A 25,635-nucleotide genomic window follows, 5' to 3' on the forward strand; every position below is an offset into this window, starting at 1 on the left:
ATTTCTACTTTTCCTGCTTTTCTCCAACCCCCCTTAGAAAAAGTTCTTCGTTTACTGCCTGGCTGTTCTATGTAACTTTCCATCCCAACCTTTCTCCCATTAGCAGCAGTGATTCTGGGCATTGTTGGAGTGAACAGAAGGGCTTGGGCAGAGTATCTGAAGAGCTTCCCCTTCCTTTATACCTTCTCCCACCCCAAATTTGGAATTACTGCTTTTATGTTCTCAACTCCAGCCGCACATAAAATCACTAAGGAAGCTTTTTAAAAACACTGGTGCCAAGATTTCACCTCATACCAATTCTTTGGAATTTTCTGGGGTAGGGCTGGGGGCTTCAGTGCTTCAAATATAGCCAGGAATGAGATTCCACTGTGTTAGTCAGTGGTTCTCAATCCTAGTTATTAATTAGAACCACCTAGGAAGATTTTTCAAAATACTAAGGCCCAGGCTCCACCCCCAGAGATTGATTTAATTGGTCCAAAGCAGACCTAGTAGGGCTGGCCACAGTGGCTCACGCCTGTAATCCTCACACTTTAGGAGGCCGAGGTGGGAGGATCATTTGCGACCAGGAGTTGAAGTCCCCATCTCTACGAAAAAATAAATAAATAAAGTAGACCTGGGCATGAGTATGTTCAAAGGTCCCAGGTGATTCTAATATTCTGGTAGATTTATAAACTGCTTGAGATGCTACTTCATTTCTCATCATAGATACTTAATATTCTAGAAAGAGAAAGTCTCGTCCATGTGGGAAAAAATGTTACCTGTTTCTCAATTATTCATAATCACTTATGTGGTTGGTGGCTAATAAATTCTGCTTCACCTCCACTTAAGAGTTCAAACACAATTGCACTTATCTTTTTAGCTCTGGGGAAATAGCATGCACCTTCATAGGTTTTTTTTGTTTGTTTTTAAGTGGTCTTCACGATGCCTTTTTTTCCCAGATCGTATCATCATCCTGAATTTTTTACTCTTTACAGAGTGACATTTTCCCTCTGATTAACTTTCCCTGAGCCATCCTTCCCTCTTCATTTTCTTGAGGAAACAGCTCTAAGATTAAAGACAGGAAAGAGATAGAGAACCTATAAATCAATGGCAATTAGCATTTAAAATGTTCTGAATACCTGAACCTTCCCTTTCACTTTGTTTTCATAGGCCTTATGGCTCTGGGGATTTGATATGGCATGATAAGGAAGCAGGAATGGGGAATGAGGATGAGGTTTGAAGTCAGAACTGAGTTTGAGTTCTACTTGAATAATATTGAAGGAGACATTATGTAATCAATCACCTTGAGCTCCAGTGTCCTCCTTTCTGAAGTCAGGCTGTCACCATTGCCCTCCAAAAGCTACTATGAGGATTCAATGATGAAATGCCTACCGCAGTGCTTGATATTTATTGTTAATTTCTCTTCCCACTAAAGAACTGTGCAAAGGGTATTTGGCTGCCTTATTCCCTGACTCCAGCAACAAACCTCAGTCACTATTTAGAACTGTTTTTAGAGTTTGGCAGTGATAATTTTTCGGACAGCCAGCAAGTAGTGTACTAGAGATAATCCCTTCCTCCACCCCCTGTGATACCCTTAACGTCTTTACTGCTTCATCAGGCAAGTGTCTGATACATGGGGCTGACAGTATTACATTCCACTTAGGAAGATGATAACAGGAGAAGCAAAAGCACAGTGACCAATTGGCATTTATTAGTGTAGTTACAATTTGTCACTGTAGTAAAAGTAGTAGAGGAACCAAGACTCTTTGTTATCACAAAGAAATAAATAAAGCTTATTTTTAGGAAAATTCTAACTGAGTAAGTGATATCTAGCAGTAGCACTAGAGGTGCCCAGCCTCGTGTGACAGATAAAGCTGGGGCAGAAGTCATGTTAAATTCTACCTAAAAGGAGCTCCCACCCACTGCCTGCTCCTCCAGCTCCTGGCCAGAACTGATCATGGCTGCAAGGTACAGAATAAAAGGAAACCTAATGAAAAAAGCAGCTAAAACACTGAGAAGATGTGGACTTATCAGGGGGTGAGCTGACCATGATCAGGTAATCTATTCCCCTCACTCCAGAGAGGTTTAGACGGCAGCTTCCCCGGACCGCTTCCGGGTGATGTGCTCCAGGTGGGCATGGTCTGAAGTGTCCAAGTCAATCTCGTACTTGGCTAGGATTTTGAGGATGGGCCTCAGTTTCAGCCACCACTGTTCCTTGGGGATTCGATGCCTACAGAGGAATGAGGTAGATGATGATATAATCTTTTAGCACCCCAATCAACTTCTACCAAAGGTTTATAGGAAGAAGTTGGACAGAAGAGGTTAGATTTAGGACATGTGCATCACATCTGAAATGGGTAAGAATACAGGTGTTACTCCTTAAAAAAAAAAAAAAAGAATTAAAGACAGTGAACAGGTTGAGGACAGTAGAGCTTGAAACTACCAGGGAAAAGAACCACTCCAGGAAGCAGATGTACTCACTCAAAATCTGTCTGGTCCTTCAGCTCAGCCACTGGTTGGAAGACCAGAGCCCTCTTACGCATCCCCAGAACACAGCCCGAATCTGGAGTATTGGCAAAGATCCGCCCTGCAATGAGGGATGGGCAGTCAGCTTCTATACGGGGGAACCAGCCTCTATAGAGGGCACTCACTCTCACCCCACCTACCATTACGGTAACTCTCTTTGATTTTCCCAGACATCCAGTTCATAGCCTTGGCGCCCATCTTAGTGGCAAAATTCCTATCAAATGGGGTTGGGCTCCCACCCTGGAGAAAGAAACATAAAAATTGCAGAGGGAAGGACTCTAATGAAGTGGCAGAGATATCTAGACACACAGAGAAAAAAAGAAAGATGGGCCCCAGGCTTACAGCCCAAAATAGGAATCCAGAAGTCAAACTATGAAAGGGTGCCCTGAGGCAGTGCCAGGATCCAGGGCAAGCTGGCCCAGCAAATTTGGCCATGTATCAGATATAATAACAACTAATTAAAGATGATTGGCCCCACAATCCCCTCTTTTAGCTCCACAGCTGCCAGATCCTGTTTTAGTTTTATTGGCCAATGGGTCAGCTGCCTGCCCCTCTTCAGCCCAGCAGCTTTTGTTGATCACTGTCAATGATGACATAAAAGTGTTTTTTTTTGTGGCCCAATCTGGCTGCCCTTGGTAGCACCTCAGAATTAATATAAAACATCATACAGATTTCCTTTGAATTAAGAGGAGGCAGGTGGGAAAGTGGGAATGTTTGGAGACATTTTTGTTACAATTGGGAGTGAGAGGGAGGTGCTACTGGCATCTAGTGGGTAGAGACCAGGGATGCTGTGCAACTGTCCTACAGTGCATAGAACAGCCACACATGACAAATTATCATCCAGCCCCAAAAGGCAAAGCTGCCAAGGTTGAAAAGCCCTCCCCTGAGGGCTTTTGAAAAGGATAGACCATATAATCTCTAAAGTCATTTCCAGGATAAAGATGTTTTGATTCTATGACTGTAAGAGACTGCAGGCCCATGCTCTATGATGGCACTGACAGGCTCCTCCAGAAGACTGGAAAAGGCCAGTGGAAGCCTCAGTGGCTGTTGGCAGGTATGGCTGTTGGCAGGTATGGCTGTCTGATGAAGGGCATGACTACGGTGTCTTCCCTACCTGCTGCATGTGACCAAGCACATTCTTCCTGCTGTCGAAGATGCCCTTCCCCTCCTCAGAGTACAGGTTGAAAATGAAGTCAGTGGTATAGTTCTCATTGCACTTTTCATTCCTGCCAGGTGGAGACCAAAAGCCTGTGACTCTGTGGTTGGCTTCCCATCCCCCATTTCTGCCTTTGTTCTTTCCTTTCAATTTTTATCTCCTCCAAGGATTCAAGGGATAGGCTGGCCCCCTCCCTTTATATCTACAGATTCCTCAGGGTGTCCCAGTGATGGCCTTTCTATGGGTTTGAGCCAAAGCTTATTTTTCTGCTTCACTTAGGAACAAACCATGGATGAGGTACCTTAACACCAAGCCCCTTTTCACAGTTGTTTTCATCTTTTGCACCAGATGTTCAACATTTGCCTGAAAATGAAAGAGTAAATCCTAAGCCTAACTGGGAATGGATAAGGTTGGGTATAAATCTTCTTCCACACCACACCTCTCCAGGAAGGAAGAGAGACATGGAAGAGAGTTGTTTACAATCCTGGGCCTGAACTGTGCCTAATTCCTGTAAGAAGCTCAGTGTGGACTGAAATTTAAACAATGACTCCAAATGAGACAGAACTGGAAGAGGGAGCACTACAGACAGCTGCAGTAGCTGTCAGTGTTCAGCCCCTCACCCTCTCCAATCTCCCTTTCCAAGCCTTTCTGGTTCCCCTTGCCTCAGAGGGCTGACTTGTGGTCACAGTGTCAGTGTTGACACTTTATATCTCTGTTTTGAGAGAGTATCTCTCTCAAAAGCAGAAGGACAGCAAGGGAAATCTAAAGGGGAGACATGATGTAGTAAAAAGATCACTGACTTTCTCAACCACTTAAACCATCTGCTCACTTAGGAGTTTAGAAAAGTTTTTTAACCTCTCTAAACCTTTCTATGTTATATGGAGATAATATCTTCTTTGCATGTCTATTGTGAAGATAAAATGCAAAAATGCCCATAAAGGGCTTAGCACCAGGTCACCTGACTCAAAATCAGCATTCCAACAACAGTAGCTGTGGTCATGCATATGAGGTGACACCAGAGAATGCCTGCATAGTGCTCTTTCTGGTCTTCACAGGATTCTACAGACCAATCAGCTCTGTCCTCAACTTGAGCTCTCATAGTTCAGATCACTGTGGAAACAGTCTGGAGACAGGGGAGAGCTATCTAGCAGGCTCTGGGTGGCCAGCTACCTGCAGGTCTCGAATGGTGAAGGGCTCCTCAAAAATGTAGGCAGCATCGGCCCCAGCTGCCAGTCCAGCCATGGTGGCCAGGTAGCCACAGTAGCCACCCATAGTCTCAATGATAAACACCCGACGCTTGGTGCCAGCTGCTGACTGCTTGATGCGGTCACAGGTCTGCAAGGACAATGGGTTATAGTTAGAAAGACACGATCAGGGGCCTGATTCTTATCACTCTTTAATCTTTGCCATTAATTAAACCCTGGAACTATATTCTCCATAGGCTGGCAGGGCCCCTAGAGCTCATCAAGTTCTTGCATTTAGGGTAACAGGCATATTTGCCAACCTCACTGCAGAACGTCTCTCCTGGGAAGAAAGCTGTACCTATCCTTTCTACTGCTCAGAAAATTAGACTGCATGATCTCAGAAAGAAAAAAAAAAAACATTTGGTATTCAGGGTACTGGTGCATTTCTAGGTGAGGAAACTGAACACTTTGTCACCCAGGCTGGAGTAAAGTGGCACGATCTCTGCTCACTGCAACCTCCGCCTCCCAGGTTCAAGCAATTTTCCTGCCTCAGCCTCCCAAGTAGCTGGGATTACAGGTGCCTACCACCACACCCAGCTAATTTTTGTATTTTTAGTAGAGATGGGGTTTCACCATGTTGGCCAGGCTGCTCTTGAACTCCTGACCCCAAGTGATCTGCCTGCCTTGGCCTCCCAAAGTGCTGGGATTAGAAGTGTGAGCCACCATGCCCAGCTGAAGAATCATTTTCAAACATTCCCATTTGCTTGATATAAAGAGTAGCTCACTGTTTGGGACCACACTCAGTTTAAGGATTATAATCCTGGCCAAAAGGGATGGGAAGTGGTGATAGGCTCTCACTGTGCAGATAGTATTGAGTGCTGTGTCAGCCCCAACGCTGAAGTCTGAGCCAGGGACATTGTTGGAGACTGTAGCAGGAATGACCACAAATGGGATGCAGAGCTCATCAAACTGCTTCCTGCCCTCCATCAGTTCCAGGCCCCCTGTGTAAGCCTAAGAAGAAGAGAGCACAAGGGCAGGATTGGGGAGAGGGAGAGGAGGTAGGAGGGAGAGAGGAAGAAATGGTGGCAGGCACTCACCTCAAAGCCCCCAATGATGACAAGGCCCTGAATGTTAAACTTAGTTATATTGGCACTGATCTGTTCAAAGCTCTTCTTGGGTAGAGTCCTAGTTGATCAGTGATGGGGGGGAGGGGAAGGGGAATTGGAATTTGGGGAAGAGACAGGAAAATTGAGGGAGAGAAAAGCTAGAGTTAGAGGCACTTTATTTTTAATTTCTTGACCTGTGCCGCCCTCCCTAGCCCACCCTCTTAGTCCTATCCAAGGATACATACTGGAGCTCTAAGTTGCCAGAGCTGCTAAAGATGTTGAGATGGGCATGTCTGCCCTCATGGCAGCAACTGTGAGGTTGAGGGTGGAGGATCCAGACAACAGGGTGGTTGAAGCAGACCATGGCATAATGAACCCACATCCAAGGGCAACTTTAAGAGGTGACTGGGAGGAGGTGCTTCTGCAGTGCTACTTACCTTTTAGTCCCAAGTTTAGAGCCACCTTGGCCAGTCCAGCCCCCAACATAGCTCCAGCCAGCTTCCTCTATCTGTGGGGATAAGCCACAGAGCTCTGCACAAGGCTAAAGCACTAGGAGGCCTGTGTGGGACTGGTGCCACTGCTTGAGTTCTAACCCTATCCCTGGATCCCCCTTGGTTGGAAAAGGTACACCAGGTATTAGCTTTTCCCCACGCACTGAACTTCTACCCTTACTGCTCATTCACAAATATTAAGCATCTACCTATGCCAGGCACTGTGCTGAGCTTTGGGATAGAGAATTAAATAAGACATGTTGTTTGCAATGGTTCACTGCAGTAATTCCTGCCTGTTCCTACTGCCCTAATATTAAATATCTACTTCTGCCTGGACCCTGAGACAGGAGAGGTAGTGAGGAACAGAGGAAGCCAAGAGAATGGACAGGTCATTCTTGCTACACTTATCTTCCCCATGACTGCTCCTAGGTCCCAGAATAGTCCCCATACCTGCCCCTTGGCCAGGCCCTCGAAACCATCATGGACAACGAGCACTCGGTTGCCCTGGATAAGGCCAATCCTCACAGTGGAGCGAACAGCAGCATTCATGCCTGCAGCCGGAGCCCCCACATTCATCACAGCCACTGTGTGCGAACCACTCTATACAGGAGGAAGCAGGGAAAAATGAGGACAGAAACCCAGCAGGGGAACAGGGAGGAGGTTAGTAAAGGAGGCAGAGCTCTAAGCCCTTGTCATCCAGGGATCAGGACATCTGCCTAAGACAACACAACACACACCCCTCTCCCAAGGAATGCCAGCACAGCTGGCTACCACATACATGGAAGCAAAATTCTTGATCACAGATCAATAAATAAAGCTGCTGTCCCCCATCTCAGATATCATTATTATACAATAAATGAGAGACCTTCCAGAGCAGCACTTCCCAAGTGTGTTCCTTGGATCACCTGCATCAGAATCCACTGGGGGAGCCTGTTAAACCTGCATATTCCTGGCCTCTACCCAGATATGAATCTCCTCTGAGAGAGGGGCCCAGGAGTTTGCATGTTTAATAAGCAACCCAAACAATTCTGATATATACTTAATATTGAGAACCACTACTCCAGTGGAAGAAGTGGCTTACATACACTTAGATGTGATTATTCCCATATTTTCCCAGAGAAAAAGTACAAAGCCCTCTTTCCCATTCTTTGCATGCTATCTTGCCAGTCCTGAAGTGGGCATGGGTCTTGTGTTAGAGATATCCAGGGTACACTAAGAAGGGGGCTCTGGTATCTGGGGTGGTTAAGAGGAAATCATTATAATAGGGCCAGGGACCCAGCACTGAAGATCAGAGTGGGGCAGAGAAGTTGGCAAGGCTTATGTTGTATGGACTGTGGTAGCATTTATGAAGAGAGACTGGGGGAGGGAGAAGGAAAAGGGGAGAGGGCAAGTCAACTTGCCAGTACCTTAGATACCGGGGGTCTGACATGAGCTAGAAGCTTGTACACCTCCCAGTTGTTCATGAAGCTCCTATAGGAAGTACAAATAGAGAGAGGTGTCTTCAGGCCATTCCCCACAGCCAGCAGCCATGGAGATCCTGGTCTGAAGTTTTGCTCCCAGAGGGAAGTTCCATAGGGCAAACCTCTGAGGACAGAACTGGGGCAGAGCAGGGACAGGGCAGGGGCTACAAAGGGGCCACTAGTTAATCAAACACTCCCTCAGTACTCTTCTTCAGGCACTATGCTCAGCACAAGAGACTGTCCCTTGCCTAGAGGAACTTATCATCTTGCTGGGGCTCACATATAGAAATAACAGATTATAAAAGGTTGATGCCAGGGACCACACCCCTGAGATGAACTGAGCCTCCCAGTCACCTCACAACTAATTTTCTTGGGCAGGAACTTGCTGCAGAGAGAATCAGAAAAGGAAGCAGCAGAAGCTCATGTTTTGGGCCTGGAGCCATGGAGATCTTTGGCTTCGTTCACGCCTCTGATTTCTGTAGCTAGTGAGCTTCCCGTCATCTCCTCACCGGCCTCTCAGCTTCAGGGCTTCGTCAAATTTCTTCTCATCCATGGCCTTGGTCACATCTTTGGTCTGAGGGGGGAGCACAGCAACAGTTTCAACTCCAGGGTCAGGATTCTGCACAACTGGATCTCCATCCCACAGTCAAACTCTGCCCATCTCTGGGATTGTGACTAGATCCTGTCCATTCTACACCCCACCTTTCCTATGCCCCCAAACTTTCACAGAAGTATTTTTGTTTTTCCTGAGTTGTCTAAGTAATGAGCAGCAAAAGAAAAGAACTGATTCTATGCTCTGTTTATTTTATTTTTTTTTTGAGACGGAGTCTCGCTCTGTCACCCAGGCTGGAGTGCGGTGGCGTGATCTTGGCTCACTGCAACCCCCTGCCTCCTGGGTTCAAGCAATTCTTCCGCCTCAGCCTCCCAAGTAGCTGGGATTATAGGCGTGTGCAACCACACCCGGCTAATTTTTTTGGTATTTTTCACCATGTTAGCCAGGATGGTCTCAATCTCCTGACCTTGTGATCTGCCTGCCTCGGCCTCCCAAAGTGCTGGGATTACAGGTGTGAGCCACCGCACCTGGCACTATGCTCTGTTTATGAGAAGTATGGGCAGAGTGGAAGAATGCTCACAGATAAATAGTATCTTCCATTCCACACCCAGGTCCCCGGCCTTAAAGCAGCCTCTAAAGTCATGAGTAAATGAAGATCCTACAGGTAACCCAGTTAGGAAGGACTGATTCCTGCTGTGTGCTTCTCAACTACTGATTTCAGCTCTATGGGGCAGTGCCTTCACTTTGGAGCTTTTACAGATACATTTCCAAGCAAGGCTGCAGGTAACTGGGACTCCTGAGTCTCAGAGAGAAGGAGGCCGGGAGATGGGCAGTATTTAGACCAGCCCTCAGAACCAGGCCACACAGCCTAGCTCTCGCTCCCAGCCGCCATGTTCACTCTGTGGTATCGAAGGAGTGATTCCTTCCTAATAAAGGCCACCATTTCCTGAGCACTCAACATTTGCTAGGTACTGCATCACATGCTAATATAGCTTATCTCCAATCCTTACAATAACCCTCAACGTTAGCATTAGTAACCTCGTGTTGGTTCAGAGAAACATGTTCAAGATAGAAATCACAGAGACAAAAGCTACCCAGCTAGAATTTAATAATATTCTCCTGTTCTTAATAAAGTTAGGAGGAATATAGCATTATTCTTCCAATAAAGACATGATAAAAAGGTTTGAGGTTGTATATTATGAGATACTGGGTTTCATTACTAAGGAGGATGTAGAATCTCCCACCTTCCTTAGGAACATTTTACAGATGGGAACACTGAAGCTTAGTTAAGAGCTCCTATGCAAAGCCCACTGTGTTCTTTCCCCACATGTCTCTTACTATACCATCTTGCCTTTCCACCTGCTCCTATACCAGTGGCCTTAGACATAGTCTCATGCCCCTTGAGCTCCAAGGCAGGGGCTTGAGAGTGTTAAGAAAGGGGTTTAGGATCAGTACTTACCACCTGGACACATTCCATGAGGGGCAGGCGCACAGCCTGGTTACCAGAGAGGCTCACTACACAGGCTGGGGTATCTGGGGTCCCCTCCAAAAGTGCCATCACTGCTTCCACACCCATCCTGCTGCCCTGCAGGAGCCCAGAGAACAAAGACAGTCTGGCTCAGGCTGCCCCATCTTGGCTCAGCCTAGAGAGTCAGGATACTTGAGCCCTTTTCCAAATCACAAGACTGAGTCTCACAATTAAGAACTGCAGTAAAGAACTTACTGGGCTTTACCTCCCCAGATTTCATCTAAAGCTTGATGACTCTGTATTCTTGCCATCAGAACCCCAAAGATTCTACTTACTTCTAGAGAAAGATGCCCATTATGGTAATCAACAGGATCACTGGGGCTTAATAATATTCCCTTCTTATTGACAAAACAAGGTAGGAGATTGCTTTGCTCTTCCAGTGAAGATAGGATAAGAGGGTTTAAACTGAGTGTCTAAGGTTGGAATTACATGCCTGTAATTCCAGCATTTTTGGAGGCCAAGGCAGGCGGATCACCTGAGGTCAGGAGTTCAAGACCAGCCTGGCTAGCATGGTGGAACTCTGTCTCTACTAAAAATACAAAAAGTTTGCCAGGCACAGTGGCATGTGCCTGTAATCCCAGCTACTCAGGAGGCTGAGGTAGGAGAATCTCTTGAACCCAGGAGATGGAGACTGCAGTGAGCCGAGATTGCACCACTGCACTCTAGCCTGGGTGATAGAGCAAGACTCCATCTCTTAAAAAAAAAAAAAGAAAAAAAAAAGGCTGGGCCCGGTAGCTTACGCCGGTAATCCCAATGTTTTGGGAGGCCGAGGCAGGCAGATCACAAGGTCAGGAGTTCAAGACCTGCCTGGCCAACATGGTGAAAGCCCCATCTCTACTAAAAATTTAAAAAATTAGCTGGGCATGGTGGCAGGCACCTGCAATCCCAGCTACTCAGGAGGCTGAGGCCGGAGAATCCCTTGAATCCAGGGGGCAGAGGTTGCAGTGAGCTGAGACCATGCCACTGCACTCCAGCCTGGGCAACAGAGAGAGACTCCATCTCAAAAAAAAAGAAAGAAAAAAGAAATACCACTATATACCTATCAGAATAGTAAAAAAAAAAAAAAAAAAAAAAAAAAAAAGTGACGACCCCCAAATGCTAGTAAGGATGCAAACAAAACAGGTGGTTCATAAATTGCTGATGGAAATTAAAATGGTACAGCTATTCTGGAAACAGTTGGGCAGTATCTTTGAAAAAAAAATTTTTTAAGAAACAAAAAACTACCATACAACCCAATTGAACTCCTGGGCAATTACTCTGCAGAAATAAAAATTTAAGTTCACACAAAAAGCTGTACACAAATGTTCAAGTCGCTTTATCCCTAATAGCCAAAAATTGAAAACTCAAATGTTTGAATGATTAAACAAACTGTAATACATCCACTCCATGGAGTACTGCTCTGCAAAAAACAGCAAACTATAGAAACAAACAACACCTTTGATAAATATCTAGAGAATTATGCTGAGTGGAAAAAAAAGCCAATCCTAAAGGGTTGCATATTATGCAATTCCATTTATATAATATACATGAGATTAAAAATTACAGACAAAGAGACAGATTAGTGGTTGCCAGAGGTTAAGAATGAGGAGGGAGGGACAGGCGCAGTGGCTCACGCCTGTAATCCCGGCACTTTGGGAGGCCGAGGCGGGTGGATCACAAGGTCAGGAGATCGAGACCATCCTGGCTAACACGGTGAAACCCTGTCTCTACTAAAAATACAAAATATTAGCCGGGCGTGGTCCAGGCGCCTGTAGTCCCAGCTACTTGGGAGGCTGAGGCAGGAGAATGGCGTGAACCCGGGAGGTGGAGCGTGCAGTGAGCCAAGATCGCGCCATTGCACTCCAGCCTGGGCGACAGAGCGAGACTTCATCTCAAAAAATAATAATAATAATAATAATGAGGAGGGATGGGTGGGGGTAAAGCACACGTGGCTATAAAAGGACAACATGAGATATCCTGTGGTAATAGAAATGTTCTGTAGCTTGACCATATCAATGTCAATATCCTGGTGATGATATTGTACTATAGTTAAGCAAGATGTTACCATTGAAGGAAACTGGGCAAAGGGTATGTGCGACTACCTCTGTATTATTCTGTACAACTGAATGTGAATCTACAATTATCTCAAAATTCTTATTAAAAATATATGAAACAAAACAAAACAAAAAGATATTGTTCCTCACCATTAGGAAGGCATAGTCTCTCGCCATTTTTGTAACAGAAGAGAACCCTCAAGTGTATGGGAATGGGTCAGTAGCCACTGCAGCCCAAAGGCTGGTGGAGAGGCAATGCGACCAGTGATGTAAGTCCCTGTCTGGTGAAGTGCAGCCCTGAGGGGGCAGGACTACAAGGTTGAGGGTTTCAAGGCATGAGGGCCACACAGCCCAGTGACTTACCAGAATTCTGTCAAAGGCTGATGGCGTCCCACCCCTCTGCACATGCCCCAAGACAGTAACCCGGGTGTCATATCCCAGACGCTTAACCACCAGCTGAAGGGACCAACAGAGGGACAGAGAGAGGGTTATGCAGAGTCAAAGGAAGAAAACAAGCAGAGACTTGGGTAAACCATGGACAGCTCAGACTCTTGTCTTGTAATGGTTCTTTGTGGGAGGCAACCAGGGGCAGGGACCCAGGGAGAGATGTGCAGAAGGACCAAGGGGAGAAGCAGTGTCAGGAGACTCAGAAGCCAGAAGGGAATGGGCTATGGAGTCTAAGGCCTCTCTGGCTTCATTCATACGAACATTCTTGATGTCTTCTGAGGTGATTGGTTTTCCATTCTTGTCAATTGCACCCTCAGCCACAATGATGATGTTGAGACGAGAACCACGGGTCCTTGTCTGGTTGAGAACAAAGGGTAAAATGGTCCATGGAATGAAGCTGATGGGTGGGAAACAGATCATCAGTGGAACAGGGTGAGGGATTTCTTAAGGGCAAAATAAAGTGCAAGTACCTCGCTGAGTCGGCGACAAAGGTGTTCCTCCCAGTCGTCATCTGGTGGACATTCAGGAATAAAAACCCAGTCGGCCCCACAGGACAGAGAGGTGACAAGGGCCAGGTATCTGAGATGAGAGTCAGAAGCATCCTGCTAGAAGTTGTACTCTACAAATAGCCTCACCCATACCCAACAAGTTCTCCTAGTCCTCATAGTTGATAAAAGGTCTGGAGAGCCTCTATTTTATTCTTGGGGCAAGGGTAAGAGCACCAGGGCCCCTCAATGAGATTCTGTCTCTAACGGATACCTTCCATTTATGTTCACCTGCCACAGTGGCTTCCAGCCTCAGAGCGCTACCCACTCTTTACACCAAGCATGTGCCTGAGCACGTACACACATGCATGTGTGGGGATGTAACGGAGGGGGATGGAGGCTGGAAAGGGAACCACACCACAAGGAGCATGTGCACCTCCAGATCTGCTGCTACTGACAGACCTCACTGGACTCTCTGGGGAAAAGGAAAGGACTATTGCTAGGTCCACGGAATAAATGGGTCAGAATGAGGATCTTACCCACAGTGGCGGCCCATTACTTCTAACACAAATGTCCTCTGGTGGCTGCAAGAGATAGACATATGACACAGTCCAAGTGACCCTATGGCCAAGATCAAGCCACCACCCACATCTAGGCCAATTACCCTCTGTGGGAGACACATGTATGCTGCCAGGCCTTCTAGCAGGCTTCCTGAGACCAGGAAGACCTAGGGGAAATACTTTAGCCACAAGGTATCCTTCCTAGGCCTGAGAAAACACAGCAGTAAAAAGTGTCTAAACAGAGGCTCGGTTCCAGGGAGGAACCGGGTCAGGGAAGGGAAGGAAAGGATAAGAAGTGAAGGGAGAATTGGACTAACTGGAATCCTCTAGGATTACCCTGGGGTAAACTGTTACCCTTCTATCCTCCCATCCTACATTGCCTCCCCCCAGGTCCCCTTATCTCTGAGCCGTCGTGGTCATAGCAGCACCTATACTTTCTATGATATGGTTGGAAAGCGTAGCTCATGTCTGGGCTCCCTAGATTTGCCCAGTCTGAAGAATAACCATTTACCCCAACGATATGAAAGACCTCAGAGCTGCATATTTGGACAGTGGGCCAGACAGTGGCAAAAGACAAATCATATATCATTAAGGGAACAGTGCAATTTCAGTGCTCTAGATAATTTTTCGTTAAAAATAGTGTTCTAGCCCCAGAAAACTGGTCATTATAGTCACCATAGCTCAAACGCTTTAGTCTTCAGGAGCTTCTAGCCCTTTAGCCTGTCCTAGCTGCCATCTTCTTACACTGCCTACCTCCCAAGTCCCCTTACCTCTGGGCAGTGGTAGTGATGGCATCTACAATTTCCATGATCCGGTGTAGGGCAGAGTCAGTGCCAATGGTCATATCGGTGCCACAGAAGTCATTGTCAATTGACCCAACCAGGCCCACAATGTTCAGGTAGCTGGACTTCGTAGCCTCCTCATCTGTGATCTTACCTGACAATGAGAAGCAAACCAGGAGCCACTGGGTGAGGTACCTGGCATGCCTAAAGAGGAGATATCTAGAGAGAGAGAAACTCTAGCCAAAAGGAATTGTAGACAATACCAGAAAAAGGAGGGCAAAGACTGCCTATTTGTGTCTGGGTAACATTTTTCTCCAATGGGAGGTAAAAGTGGGGCGGGGGTGATGTGTGTGTGTACATGCGTGCATGTACCGACACAAATAAGCAATACTGATGTGAAAACTCTCTTACCTGCTTTCTGGAGGTCACTCAACAAGTCACTCCACTCAGAACGGAAGGTGTCAGCCCCAGTGAGGCTGCCATCACCCCCAATGACACAGAGATTGGTGATCCCACGCTTCACCAGGTTGTAGGCAGCTCGGAGTCGTCCTTCTCGTTCCCGAAAGTCCTTGCACCGGGCACTTCCAATCACCGTGCCTCCCTTTGGAAGAGGTAGAAGTCAGCTCCCCAGAGACAGGGCTCAACATGCTGAGATATCCCCTATTCCAATGCTGTGATGGCCTAACATAACCGTATGACTCCCTAGAAAGTTCCTTGACATCCTTAAGAGTGATCTGTCCCTTCCAAAGGAAAGGGAAATGATGCTGGCTGAGGCATCATAGGGTCATTCCCATATTTTGCTACACATCTGAGAAGACTGCTAAGAACTCCTTTCATTGAAGGCTTTGTCATCCATGACTATCCTAAAGAGAACAAGTGAATACATACATGTCTGTTGGCTTCTCAAATAATGTCCAACTTTCACATCTTAGAAGCAGTGACTTCAGTCTTTAGAAATTCTCCCTAATGGCCTGACATTACTGGATTGTGTCCAAATTATTATTAGGAGTTCATCCCAATGTGTTTTGTAGTATTTTTCCTCTCTCTACACTGAGATTTCTAACCGTACCCAGGTACTGCCAATCCTTTCCCCTTAGCTCCTTGCAATCCGTGGTGCCAGCAGCAGAAGCTGCAATATCCAGGTATTTACAGGAAAAATAGCTCTGGGTAAAGAAAGCCTTATAGATACCCCAAGAGAGGTATCTATAAGTCCCTGGGAAATTAAGGCCTTCTATCCCTGAGAGAAAGTATACTTACCTGAGAGAGGTAAGTATACTTAGGTTTTCATATCATATGTACTCCTGGGCAGCCATGACCTTGGGATACTGGTGGAGAATTCTGGCTCATTCTCAGACCACTTTATGGCAGGCACCATTACTTAGCACCTAGGTAGAGCCTTCACTAGACACTGCATATTAAATTTTTGCCCATGGATTTTTAGGGAACTGAGCTGAAAAAAGGGGGATACAAATGTAATTTACAAATTTTCAGTAAACCAGCAAATGATTGTATTTCTCTCACTCACTGTGGGCTAGCCCACAGTGGATACACATGAGAAGCCTAAAACAACATGGAGCAAGTAGCATAAAGGACTGTGGAAATCCTCAGGATACTCTTAGGATTTTTTTGAGACTCCGAAAGGCTGTCTCAGTTCCTTCGTCCTTTAAGCGGTGTGGTTTCAGGTCACCTCATCTCCATCACATGAGGACTGGCAGATTTCAGCTCCACTTCTTGCTCTGGCTCCAGTCCTCTGGTAAGGTTATTTTCAGGGCCAGACCTTCCCTGTGACCCTAGAGTAAGACCTGCTTATGTGTCAGTCCCCATAGTCTTGTTTATGACCTTTCCATAAAGAGCAAAGCATCCTGTGATCACTCTTCCACCCTCTCCCTGCCCCAGGAAACCAGGGTGGTATTTTCAAATGCTAAGAGTAAAGGGCAAATAGGGTCCCTCTCTTGTCACTGAATTCCTTCCCATGAAACCACATGACAGGGAATTTGGGAGACCATGAGCCCAAACCAGAGTGGGATGAAACAAGGACAGAGCAAATATGGGACAGGGAGTTCTCTGGAACATACCAGCTGAAGCATCATCGAAACGCTCTCCCAGGTGGCTTCCTTGATGTGATCTCCACCATCCACCAGGCCTTGATAACCCTGTGCGACACATTATACCTGTTCAGCCCATTAGGCTTCTCTATAAATTCCCAAGATTAAGACAGGATCCCTGGGAAGAGATTCTCTGAGAGTCAAGTCACCTCCTCCCATTAGTGAGTCCTGGATGCTCGTGAGACTATCATATTTAACACAGTCCAAAGAAGGAGGCATCAACTTTTGCAATACTCTCTTCTAGTTTCTCCCATTTTTGAAATACTGGGATGTGGATATCCTTCCTAATAGTTAATCTTAATTCTTATTTTTGGCTCATCCTATCTCCTCCAACCTGCTTCCCAGGGGACCAATGATAACAGATGGTCTTGATAACCATGGAGAAAAGGAGAAGGGGAAGTTGGTGGGAGGGAAGGAAAGAAATGCGACTTGCTCTAAAAGATTATAAAATCTGATACAAGAAAGCAGGTGGACCTTATAAAAAGAAGAGTGGGTGAAGCATGAGAGGGTACTGGGAGAAGGGTGCAAAAGAAGATTTGAGAACCTCAGAAAGTTATGCAAACTACAGAAATGCAGCAAGGCTCTTCTCTCCTGGGGCTCTTCCCCTGGATATACTAAATTTGCTGTAAATACTACCCATTTCCATTTCTTTCTCTGTTTTGAGGGAGATAAAAGGAGGACTGAGAGTTACTTTTTCCTTTAAATTGAACAGGCAACATGAAGACCCAGTTTGTAGATGCTCAGGTCCCACCATCACTATTGGAGTCAAGTAGGAAAGAGTGACTCATGAAGCTACGGAGTCAAGGAAAATCAAACACAGCAATGTAACTAACTGGGAGGTAAGGACACAGAATGTGGGAAGGGGATAGGAGGCAGATTTAGAAGAGGACAGAGAAAGAATGATGAAGAACAAAGTACAGAACCAACCTCATGGACAAAGAAGACACGGGCACCGGTGAAGATACCAACTCGAACCACAGCCCTGACAGCAGCATTCATACCTGAAAGGAGGGACAAAAGAAGTCACGGAGAGGTTGCTCCTAAGAAAAGGCGCCCTGGAATCCAGAGATATTACATTTGGCTAAAGATAACGAATCAGTACTTTATTTAGTATCTTCTCTGAATCTAGAATAATCCTCTCATCAAAGTCTTCTGGCCTCCCCACTCCCAATTACTGCAGTCAATGTTACTGGAGCTTCAGATAATCTGCATTCATTGCTCCTCAAGCCCCCCCAAAATCCTGCCCTTCCCAAGACCTTTCCCTGATAGGACCATCTGGGAAACAATAACAACAAGAATAACACATTTTCTTGAATGTGTATTGTGGGCTAGACACTGCCAAGAGCTTGTCAAACATCATCTTATTTAATGCTGTTAACAATCCTGGAATTGTCTCCATTTTAAAGATTTGGAAACTGAAACTCAAAAAGGTCAAGGGGCACAAAGCTAGTACTTTTAGAAAGTTCAGATTAGAATTCAAGTTCTCAGATGCCTAAGTTAACATTATTAGCCTCTATGGCTTGTCCTACTAATGTCAATGGCTGTACTAGGTTTTTCCTTGCTTTCTGCACTGAATCGAGACATCAGCTTTTAGTTGGCATTTCAGGACAAAGACATGACTCTATATGGTTCAGTAACTTGGCAAGTCACAGTCTATTCACAAGTTCACAAGTATATCTGTTACTAGACAGCTGATTCTCTTAGTCTACACACACACACACCCCTTTTTTGTGTCACTTGAGTTGGTCTATGTTCCAATGTGTGCCACACAGTTGTGATTTACTAGTTATCACACTGCCAGAAGAGGCTGTGACCAAGTGTGCAGGAAGAATTGGTGGGGACTCTATTCTCTCACTGCGTTCTCCTGGCATTTCCTCAATTAGTCAACAAATATTTGCTAGTCTCTTCCTGTGGCCCTGTATATAAGATGTTTATGGGGAACTCAAAAAGTATACTGTAAATCATTCTCTCTCTGCTTCTACTGGAAGAAAAACTTAGAACTAGGGCTGGACACGGTAGCTCATGCCTGTAATCTCAGTACTTTGGGAGGTCAAGCTGGGAAGACTGCTTGAGCCTAGGAGTTCGAGACCAGCCTGGGCAACATAGCAAGACTCCATCTGTAAAAAAAAAAAAAAAAAAAAAAAAAAAAGAAATAAAATTAAAACAAAACAAAACAAAAACTTAGGACTAAAATAGAGAGGCAATCCTTTTCCCTTTTTCACAGATGATATTATCCCTCTCCTAGTAGCTGCTCAGTGAAAAGAACTCTATTCCAGGAGCACTGTGAAAAAGCCAACCCGTCCCAACATAAAACACACAGCAGGTGTCCCATATGTGTGTTTCATATTAGGAACAATGCACTGATCCTGTGCTAAGCATGGCCTTATTGGTGAGAGATGGGAGACATTCCTTTCCTACCATGTAATGTGATGAGGAGCACATGGTGATGCACAGGGAATCTTAGAGCCATGATGGGTCAACTTCTTGTGAACCATTTTAGCCAGTCTCTCTTAGACATTCTAGTACATATTTTTGTTTTAATCTAAAATCTGTTCATGTTGTCCTTAACCCTGCCTGGAGAAATGTAATATACCAGCAAGCATTAAGAGAGCTAGTAATCGGAAAAATCTGCAGCATCAAACTAAAAAACCATCACAAACTTTTGAATAATCCAAGGCTATCAGGAATAGAACGGAATAAAAAAAATCAAAATGTTTCTTTTTTTTGCAGGTTGGTATTACATGGCTATTAGCTCCAAATTGAATTGAAGGTCCATTTGTTCACTGAACAAATATTAACTGAACACCTATCATGTTTCAGGCACTATGCTAGGCACTGGGGGTACAGCAATGACCACCACAGAGTCTGGGGATACCAAGATAAAGGACTTGGTAATGGTCTTCAAGACATGTGGAGAATTACAATATGGTCTATTGGTCCCTATAAAAGACATGAGCCAAGTACAATGGTGCATCCCTATAGTCCCAGCTACTTGGGAGGCTGAGACAGGAGGATCACTTGAGCCCAGGAGTTAAGTGTAGTCTGGGCAACACAGTGATACCCCATCTCTCAAAAAAAAGAGAGAGAGAGAGAGAGAGACAAAGTACAGTCGAAACAGGGACAAAGAGTATCTAAGCCTGCCAGAAGGAAGTCAGAGAAGGTTATACAGAAAAGACAGCATTCGTCATGGGACCTAAAGGACAATTTCCTTTAAAATTTTTCTGTCAGGTGGATAATTTGAGGGAGAGTATTCTTGGCAGAGGGAATAGCACAAATAAAGGTGAGGGTCAAAAAATAACCTTAAGTAATTTAGTATTATAAAGAATAAAATATAAACTAGGAAATGGTGAGAGATGAAGCTCTACAGGTGGGCAGGCACCTATGTGCCATGAGAAGTTTGACTTGTCTTTTACAGGCCAGGGTTTAATCAGGGATCCATGGGTGATGGGTTTCAGGGAATCCAGGAACCCCACAAAACTGTATGAAAAGTTCTGCGGGCATGGACATTTCTTTCGGGAGAAGGTCCACAGCTTTCATTTGATTCTTAAAGGGGTCTGTGGCCCCTCCAAAAAGAAAAGTTGCATACAACAAAGAATCCCTGAAGAATTTAGAGAGCAGAGGGACATGATGCAATCTGTATCTCAGAAAGATAACTCTGGCAGCAGTGTGAAAGACAGCTTGAGAGAGGGATTTCTAGGGTTAGGAGGCTACCTGGCAGCCTAGAAAAGAAATGTGGAAGGCCTGAACTGGAAGAGTAGCATTTGGGACAAAACAAAATACTGGACAGAAGACATCTAGGAAACAGAAGCAACAGGACTTATATCCAGTTGGCAATGTGATTACATTTCAAGGGTCAGAGAAGGAGAAAATGTCCCGTGATTGATTTAGACAAAGGGTAAAAGCGTGGTCCATTGACTCAGCAGAGGCAGGTTTTGGTTTGGGCAGGTGGCGGTGGGGGTGATACATTCATAGTTGGATATGCTGTTTGAATTTCTTGTGGCGTATCCATGTGAACGCAGAAGAGACTATCTCAAGAGAATATGCAGAATTATAACGGAAAGGGGCAAGGAATGCAACCCTGAGGAAAACCAACATTGAAGGAACAGGAAGGGGAAGGGAGGTTCCATGATGAAAACTAATAAGGGGCAGCAAGAAATACAAAAGAACCAGGACTTAGCAATGTCTTAGAAGCCAAAAGGGGACAGTTTCAAGAAGTTGGAACAGTGCCAAATGCTTCTGATAACTGATCTAAGGTAAGGCCTGAAAGGTTGGGCTTGTCAACAAGAAGCCATTGGTAAGCACTGATGTCAAAGCTCACTTATGACATCACTAAGGCAAAGCCCCATGAAGTCTAGAAGCCTAAGTTCACAACCTTAAGTTGAAGGCATCAAAACCAAAAAATCTGTGAAGAGAGGGGCTTCTCAGTAGCTTGAGGAATAGCCTATGTGTGTGAAAGGAACAAGGTCAAAAGTCAACACAAAGCCATCAATGCTTTAGGAAAGATGAATAAAGTTAGCTCAATAAGATCAGAATAGATATGAAACTAAAGTTTGTTTTCCAGTCTTTCACAAGGCCTATGGGATTCTCTTCTGGATACCTGGAGTTCTGGAGTATGAATTTGTAATTTCAGGAAATAAGGGAAAAAATTGTTCTGAAATGTATAGGTTGGAACATTGTTTCCTGTTCCCAAGCTGAGTAAATGGTCCTGCAAAAACTCTAACTTCATGCAATCCTGTTGGTATACCCAGGATTAAGAGAGACAAGTGACTCTGAACGTTTTTAGTACAAAAGCAAACAACAGATGGTGGGCAGGGACTATCCAAATCTGTTGGGCATACAAAAAAAAATCTCACAATGAGGAAATTCTCTTCTCCCTCTGCCTTCTTCTTACCTCAACTCCACCAACTTCCAGAAGTCATTCATCCTGTCTCCAACTTGAATATCTGAGTGTTTTCCTAGAAACCAAATTTTAGGATGCTCTTCATGTACCTGGTACCTATGCCTCAAACCCCTAGTTCCCTAAAAATCACAAACTTTGGGGTATACAAATAGTTTATACTAAGGAGCCCCGGTAATTCTTTGAGCTCTCCTAGCCAACCTGACTAGCTTAGTCTGGCCCCAAGCCAGTCCTGGCCAGAGTCTCCTTGGCTGTTCCATGTTGCCCTAAATAACCCTCCATGGCAGTTGTCTGACTTATTAGAAGCAAGACGAAGGATAAGATTACAGGCACCATCCAGTAGGTATTCTGGGGGTAGTCAGGAGGGGTTCTGGAGAACATCATAAGCACGTAGTTTGGAGTCTCCAATTACGGCATATTGGGAAGAGGTTTTAGAAAGAAGAACTGTGGGTAATGGGTCTCTATGAGACTAGACAGAAAAAAAATCTAATAAATGACTTGAGCATGACTTTTTTTAAAGCTGATACTAAATAATTTATTTCTGCCTTAACTTTCATAAGATTTTTAAAAATATATGAGGAATAAACATTTGTTAGAGATGAATTGCACTTTCTAATGGATATCATAAGTAAAAATTATAAACCTTAGAATAGCAAGCCAGAGAGGTAAAAGGATCTCTTTTCGTGCGAACCTTTAAAAATAGAAAAGGCCAGGTGTGGTGGCACATGGCCTGTGGTCTCAGCTACTTGAGAGGCTGAGGCAAGAGGATTGCTTGAGCCAGGAGTTCAAGACCAGCCTGGGCAACATAAAAAGATCCCTTCCCATCTCTTTTTTTTTTTTTTTTTTTTGAGACAGAGTTTCACTCTTGTTGCCCAGGCTGGAGTGCAATGGTGTGATCTCGACTCACCGCAACCTCCGCCTCCCGGGTTCAAGCGATTCTCCTGCCTCAGCCTCCCAAGTGGCTGGGATTACAGGCATGCGCCACCACGCCCAGCTAATTTTGTATTTTTAGTAGAGACGGGGTTTCTCCATGTTGGTCAGGCTGGTCTCGAACTCCCAACCTCAGGTGATCTGCCCGCCTCGGCCTCCCAAAGTCCTGGGATTACAGGTGTGAGCCACTGCACCTGGCCGATCCTGTCCCATCTCTTAAAAAAAAAACAAAAAGATAAACATACATTTGTAATGGCTGGCTATCTGGAGACAGAGGGCCAGAGCAGATGACTGACTGAGGTCCTTTCCAGGGGTAGAATATGCTGATGTCATAAGGCTAAAAGTAGCATAGTTTTGGCGGCTGAAGCCATTCCCAGGCTGGAAAGGGAATTAGGATTTGGTACGGCATCAGCCCAGCATCCCAGAGTTCTTTGTTTTTGAGCTCAGGATGTCTGATTCCTGGCCATTTTTCTACCTCAAGAGATGATTAGCTTTGCTGAATTTGGAGAATGACAAAGCTGTGACCTCTATGGATTTTACACAGCTCAATCTCACTTTCCCATGTGGCCCACAAGCCCTCAGGGAAAAAAAACAAAACAAAAGATTTCTATGTTTTCTCCCCGGGAGAACTAGAGTCCATCAAACTCAGCTCTGGGCAGGCGACTTCTGAATTTGAGCTTCTCCTTCAGCTAGGACCTCTCAGCTCTATTTTGAGTTTTCTGTTTTGCCTCCTTGCCTCCATAGAATTTCAGTTTCTATCACTCTCAATCCCTAGTGCCATGTGGCTGTGATGTTATGGGGATTTGCAGGTGGGATATTTCCCTGGATACACTGTGCCTATCAGCTGGGTCCTTCAGAAATCAGCTTATCTATAGTCCCTGCCTCCGTAAAACAGGGTCTTTTTCTTACAGCAGTGAGTTATGGTCTTCACTAGAATAAGAGGGTCTCACTGCTCAGGATCAGAAGGTGGAAGGGCTCTGCTGCTCTTAGACCCAAGTTAAATCCTAGTCTGACCTTTCTTTCTCTCTTTCCCTCTCTAAAAAGCTCTTCTTCATTTTATAACTCTGTGTATCTCACTTGGATTGTTTAGCAGGCTTTCTTCTTTCTTCCCCTAATCTGACAATCTGGGTCCACAGATCACTCTACCAAGGTTTCAGGATCAATGCTCAAGTACATGTTAAAGAATTCGGTATTGGCATGGTACTCTGCCAGCGGAGAAGACAGATGCAATAAAAGCCAGGTCTGTGGTTTCTGCAAACTCAACTAGGGCTCTGCATTCCTAATCTGGTCACTATTCCTAAACTCAGACCTCCGTACCCTCCTTCCTCAGTTTCTTCATTCTAGCACTTTCTGATTCATAACCTATATCACAATTATAATAAATATTAGTTTAAAAAGTCTAGCTTTACTAATATACTAATAAGTATCATAAGAACAAAGATTGCATCAGACTTTTTCACTGATGTATCACTGGTGAACCTCATCATCATCCTGATTGACACAGTAGATACTCACTAATTCATTTTTAATTAATGATCACATGTATTGAGTATTTACTATGTGCCTGCTACTGTTCTAAGCACCTTACTTAAACAAAGAGTTCAGTGTCTTGAAATCTACCTTCTCCATGAAGTTTTCACTGATTAATTCAATCAGAGGCTATCATTTCATTATGTAAGTAGATTCCGCTTGGTTAATGCACACTTGCTTATTTTTATTTATGTGCCTTATGTAAGAATTCTAGTTTCCTCATTAAACTATAAATTCCTAAAGGAATTCAACTTCTTCACAACATACAAGACAGGGCTCTATACAAAGTGGGTCCTTAGCGCAAAGTCTAAAAAAGCCTAGGAACAGTGGTGCAGAGGAGGGGAGCCTAGCTGAAATCGCTTTCCTTCTCTCTTTCTAATTGTCTCCATGTCCTGCATCCTTTTCAAAGAAATTCTACCTCTTTTCAATGTATCAGAATATATCAGAAGATCAAAGGAGAAAAAGTTTTTTTAAAAAAATCACATACCCTCTTACTCCCACTCCGTGTTTCCTATATACCTAATTTTCGTGACTCCCAGGTTTCTTAAATTCAACCTAGAAAAGGGTTTTTGCTGGCTCTGTTTTCTGCCCCTCCACCTCATACCGGATCTGTATTGATTAACTGCTGCTGTTCCTATTTGTTCAAGGGGTAATGAAATGGAAGAGGAGGAAAGGCCAGAGAAAACCGAGTGCCTGACTGACCTTGGTCAGTGCAGGAACTCTCCAGACATCAGAGTTAATACCTGAAGACCTAGTTGGGACCCACCATATACTAATTCTGGGTCTCCTCCCATCCCCACCATTACCAAAGTACATGAAGTTAATCCACTTACTGCCTTCTCAATAACTTTATCTCTTTAGTTTCTTTCCAATGCTGCTTGAGAAAACACCACTCTTTTAGGTTCCCAAAGACCAAAAGAGCCCCCTGTCTTCAAAGAAACTTGGAAAGAAGTTTTATGAAGACGTGGGTAAATAAAAGCATGGCAAATAAAATTCAAATGCACTTGAGGACTTAGGCCTCACATAAATTTTTAGCAAAGCCCAAAATTCCCGTGAACCTACAGAAGAATAATTCTATTGTATAGGCTAACGGAGTCAGTAAATTCCAAAAGTCCCACCAGCCATGTTTTTTGTCCCCTTCTCCTTACCTTGGGCATCTCCACCAGAGGTTAAGACGGCAATGGCTTTGCCAATCCCCAGGGTTTTGGCTGCATGGTGCTCTTCATGGGTCATGATCCACTCTAGAATTTAAGACAATGGTCAGTTAAGACACAGCAGGAATCAAGATGCCACTAGCTCAAGGAACGGTAATTAGACTGGCTAGAGCCACCTCAGTCAGGCTCTCCCACTATACCAAGTCTGAGCTTTGCAGCCTGAGAGCTTTGGACTTCTTCCAGAGGAAAGCCACACCCTTGTAGACTGACAAGCTGAAATGTCATGTAATCAAGCCCAAGACTACTAAGGTCCTAATTCCTCCCTGATCCCTCCCACCCCAATTGGAACCTATTTGGGGAATAAACTAAGGTCAGGGAAAAGAGAAGTTGACTGAATAGAAATGAGAAAGGGAGGAGAAAAAGTTGAGTTAGCCTCAATCATCCTTCCCTTTTCAATGAAGGGATAGGTTATTGCAGAGGGCTGGAATCAGATGAGGTTTAGGGCACTGATGACAATCAGCAAAGTAGAAGTAGAAGAGCAAGGGTAGGTTGGATTATAATTAAGATTAGGGTTGGGTGTTATGGAATTGTGCTATTGGAATGGGGTTAGGTGATATGGAGTTGAAACTGGAGTCTGAGGTTATAAAGGCACATCAGAGTTAGGCAAATTAATGGTGTCAGTCTCAAGAATGGTCAGGGGCTTTCTATGGCTCTTCCCTCTCAGGCTGT

General features: G+C 44.8%; 1 protein-coding gene across 11 annotated transcripts in view; it reads right to left on the reverse strand.

The window, feature by feature from the left end:
• Positions 1-1,668: 1,668 nt before the first annotated feature.
• PFKM (phosphofructokinase, muscle) overlaps positions 1,669-25,635 on the reverse strand; it is a 39,458-nt gene continuing 15,491 nt past the window's right edge. For all 11 annotated transcript variants that reach the window (XM_031001030.3, XM_019038620.3, XM_019038622.4 and 8 more), the window contains 22 exons: positions 24,901-24,993; positions 17,323-17,396; positions 16,366-16,443; positions 14,702-14,891; positions 14,279-14,444; positions 13,488-13,532; positions 12,934-13,042; positions 12,725-12,820; positions 12,380-12,472; positions 9,915-10,040; positions 8,412-8,476; positions 7,849-7,912; positions 6,893-7,042; positions 6,389-6,459; positions 5,943-6,030; positions 5,704-5,856; positions 4,832-4,996; positions 3,963-4,024; positions 3,620-3,731; positions 2,646-2,745; positions 2,461-2,566; positions 1,669-2,209 (listed from right to left, as the gene is read on the reverse strand). In XM_031001030.3, the coding sequence (XP_030856890.1) occupies positions 2,065-2,209; positions 2,461-2,566; positions 2,646-2,745; positions 3,620-3,731; positions 3,963-4,024; positions 4,832-4,996; positions 5,704-5,856; positions 5,943-6,030; positions 6,389-6,459; positions 6,893-7,042; positions 7,849-7,912; positions 8,412-8,476; positions 9,915-10,040; positions 12,380-12,472; positions 12,725-12,820; positions 12,934-13,042; positions 13,488-13,532; positions 14,279-14,444; positions 14,702-14,891; positions 16,366-16,443; positions 17,323-17,396; positions 24,901-24,985 (2,343 nt within the window). In that variant the 5' untranslated portion in view covers positions 24,986-24,993 and the 3' untranslated portion in view covers positions 1,669-2,064. The remainder of the gene's footprint in view (positions 2,210-2,460; positions 2,567-2,645; positions 2,746-3,619; positions 3,732-3,962; positions 4,025-4,831; positions 4,997-5,703; positions 5,857-5,942; positions 6,031-6,388; positions 6,460-6,892; positions 7,043-7,848; positions 7,913-8,411; positions 8,477-9,914; positions 10,041-12,379; positions 12,473-12,724; positions 12,821-12,933; positions 13,043-13,487; positions 13,533-14,278; positions 14,445-14,701; positions 14,892-16,365; positions 16,444-17,322; positions 17,397-24,900; positions 24,994-25,635) is intronic.

The sequence above is a fragment of the Gorilla gorilla genome, chromosome 10 (genome assembly GCF_029281585.2).
Source record: "Gorilla gorilla gorilla isolate KB3781 chromosome 10, NHGRI_mGorGor1-v2.1_pri, whole genome shotgun sequence".
NCBI classification, from domain to species: Eukaryota; Metazoa; Chordata; class Mammalia; order Primates; family Hominidae; genus Gorilla; species Gorilla gorilla.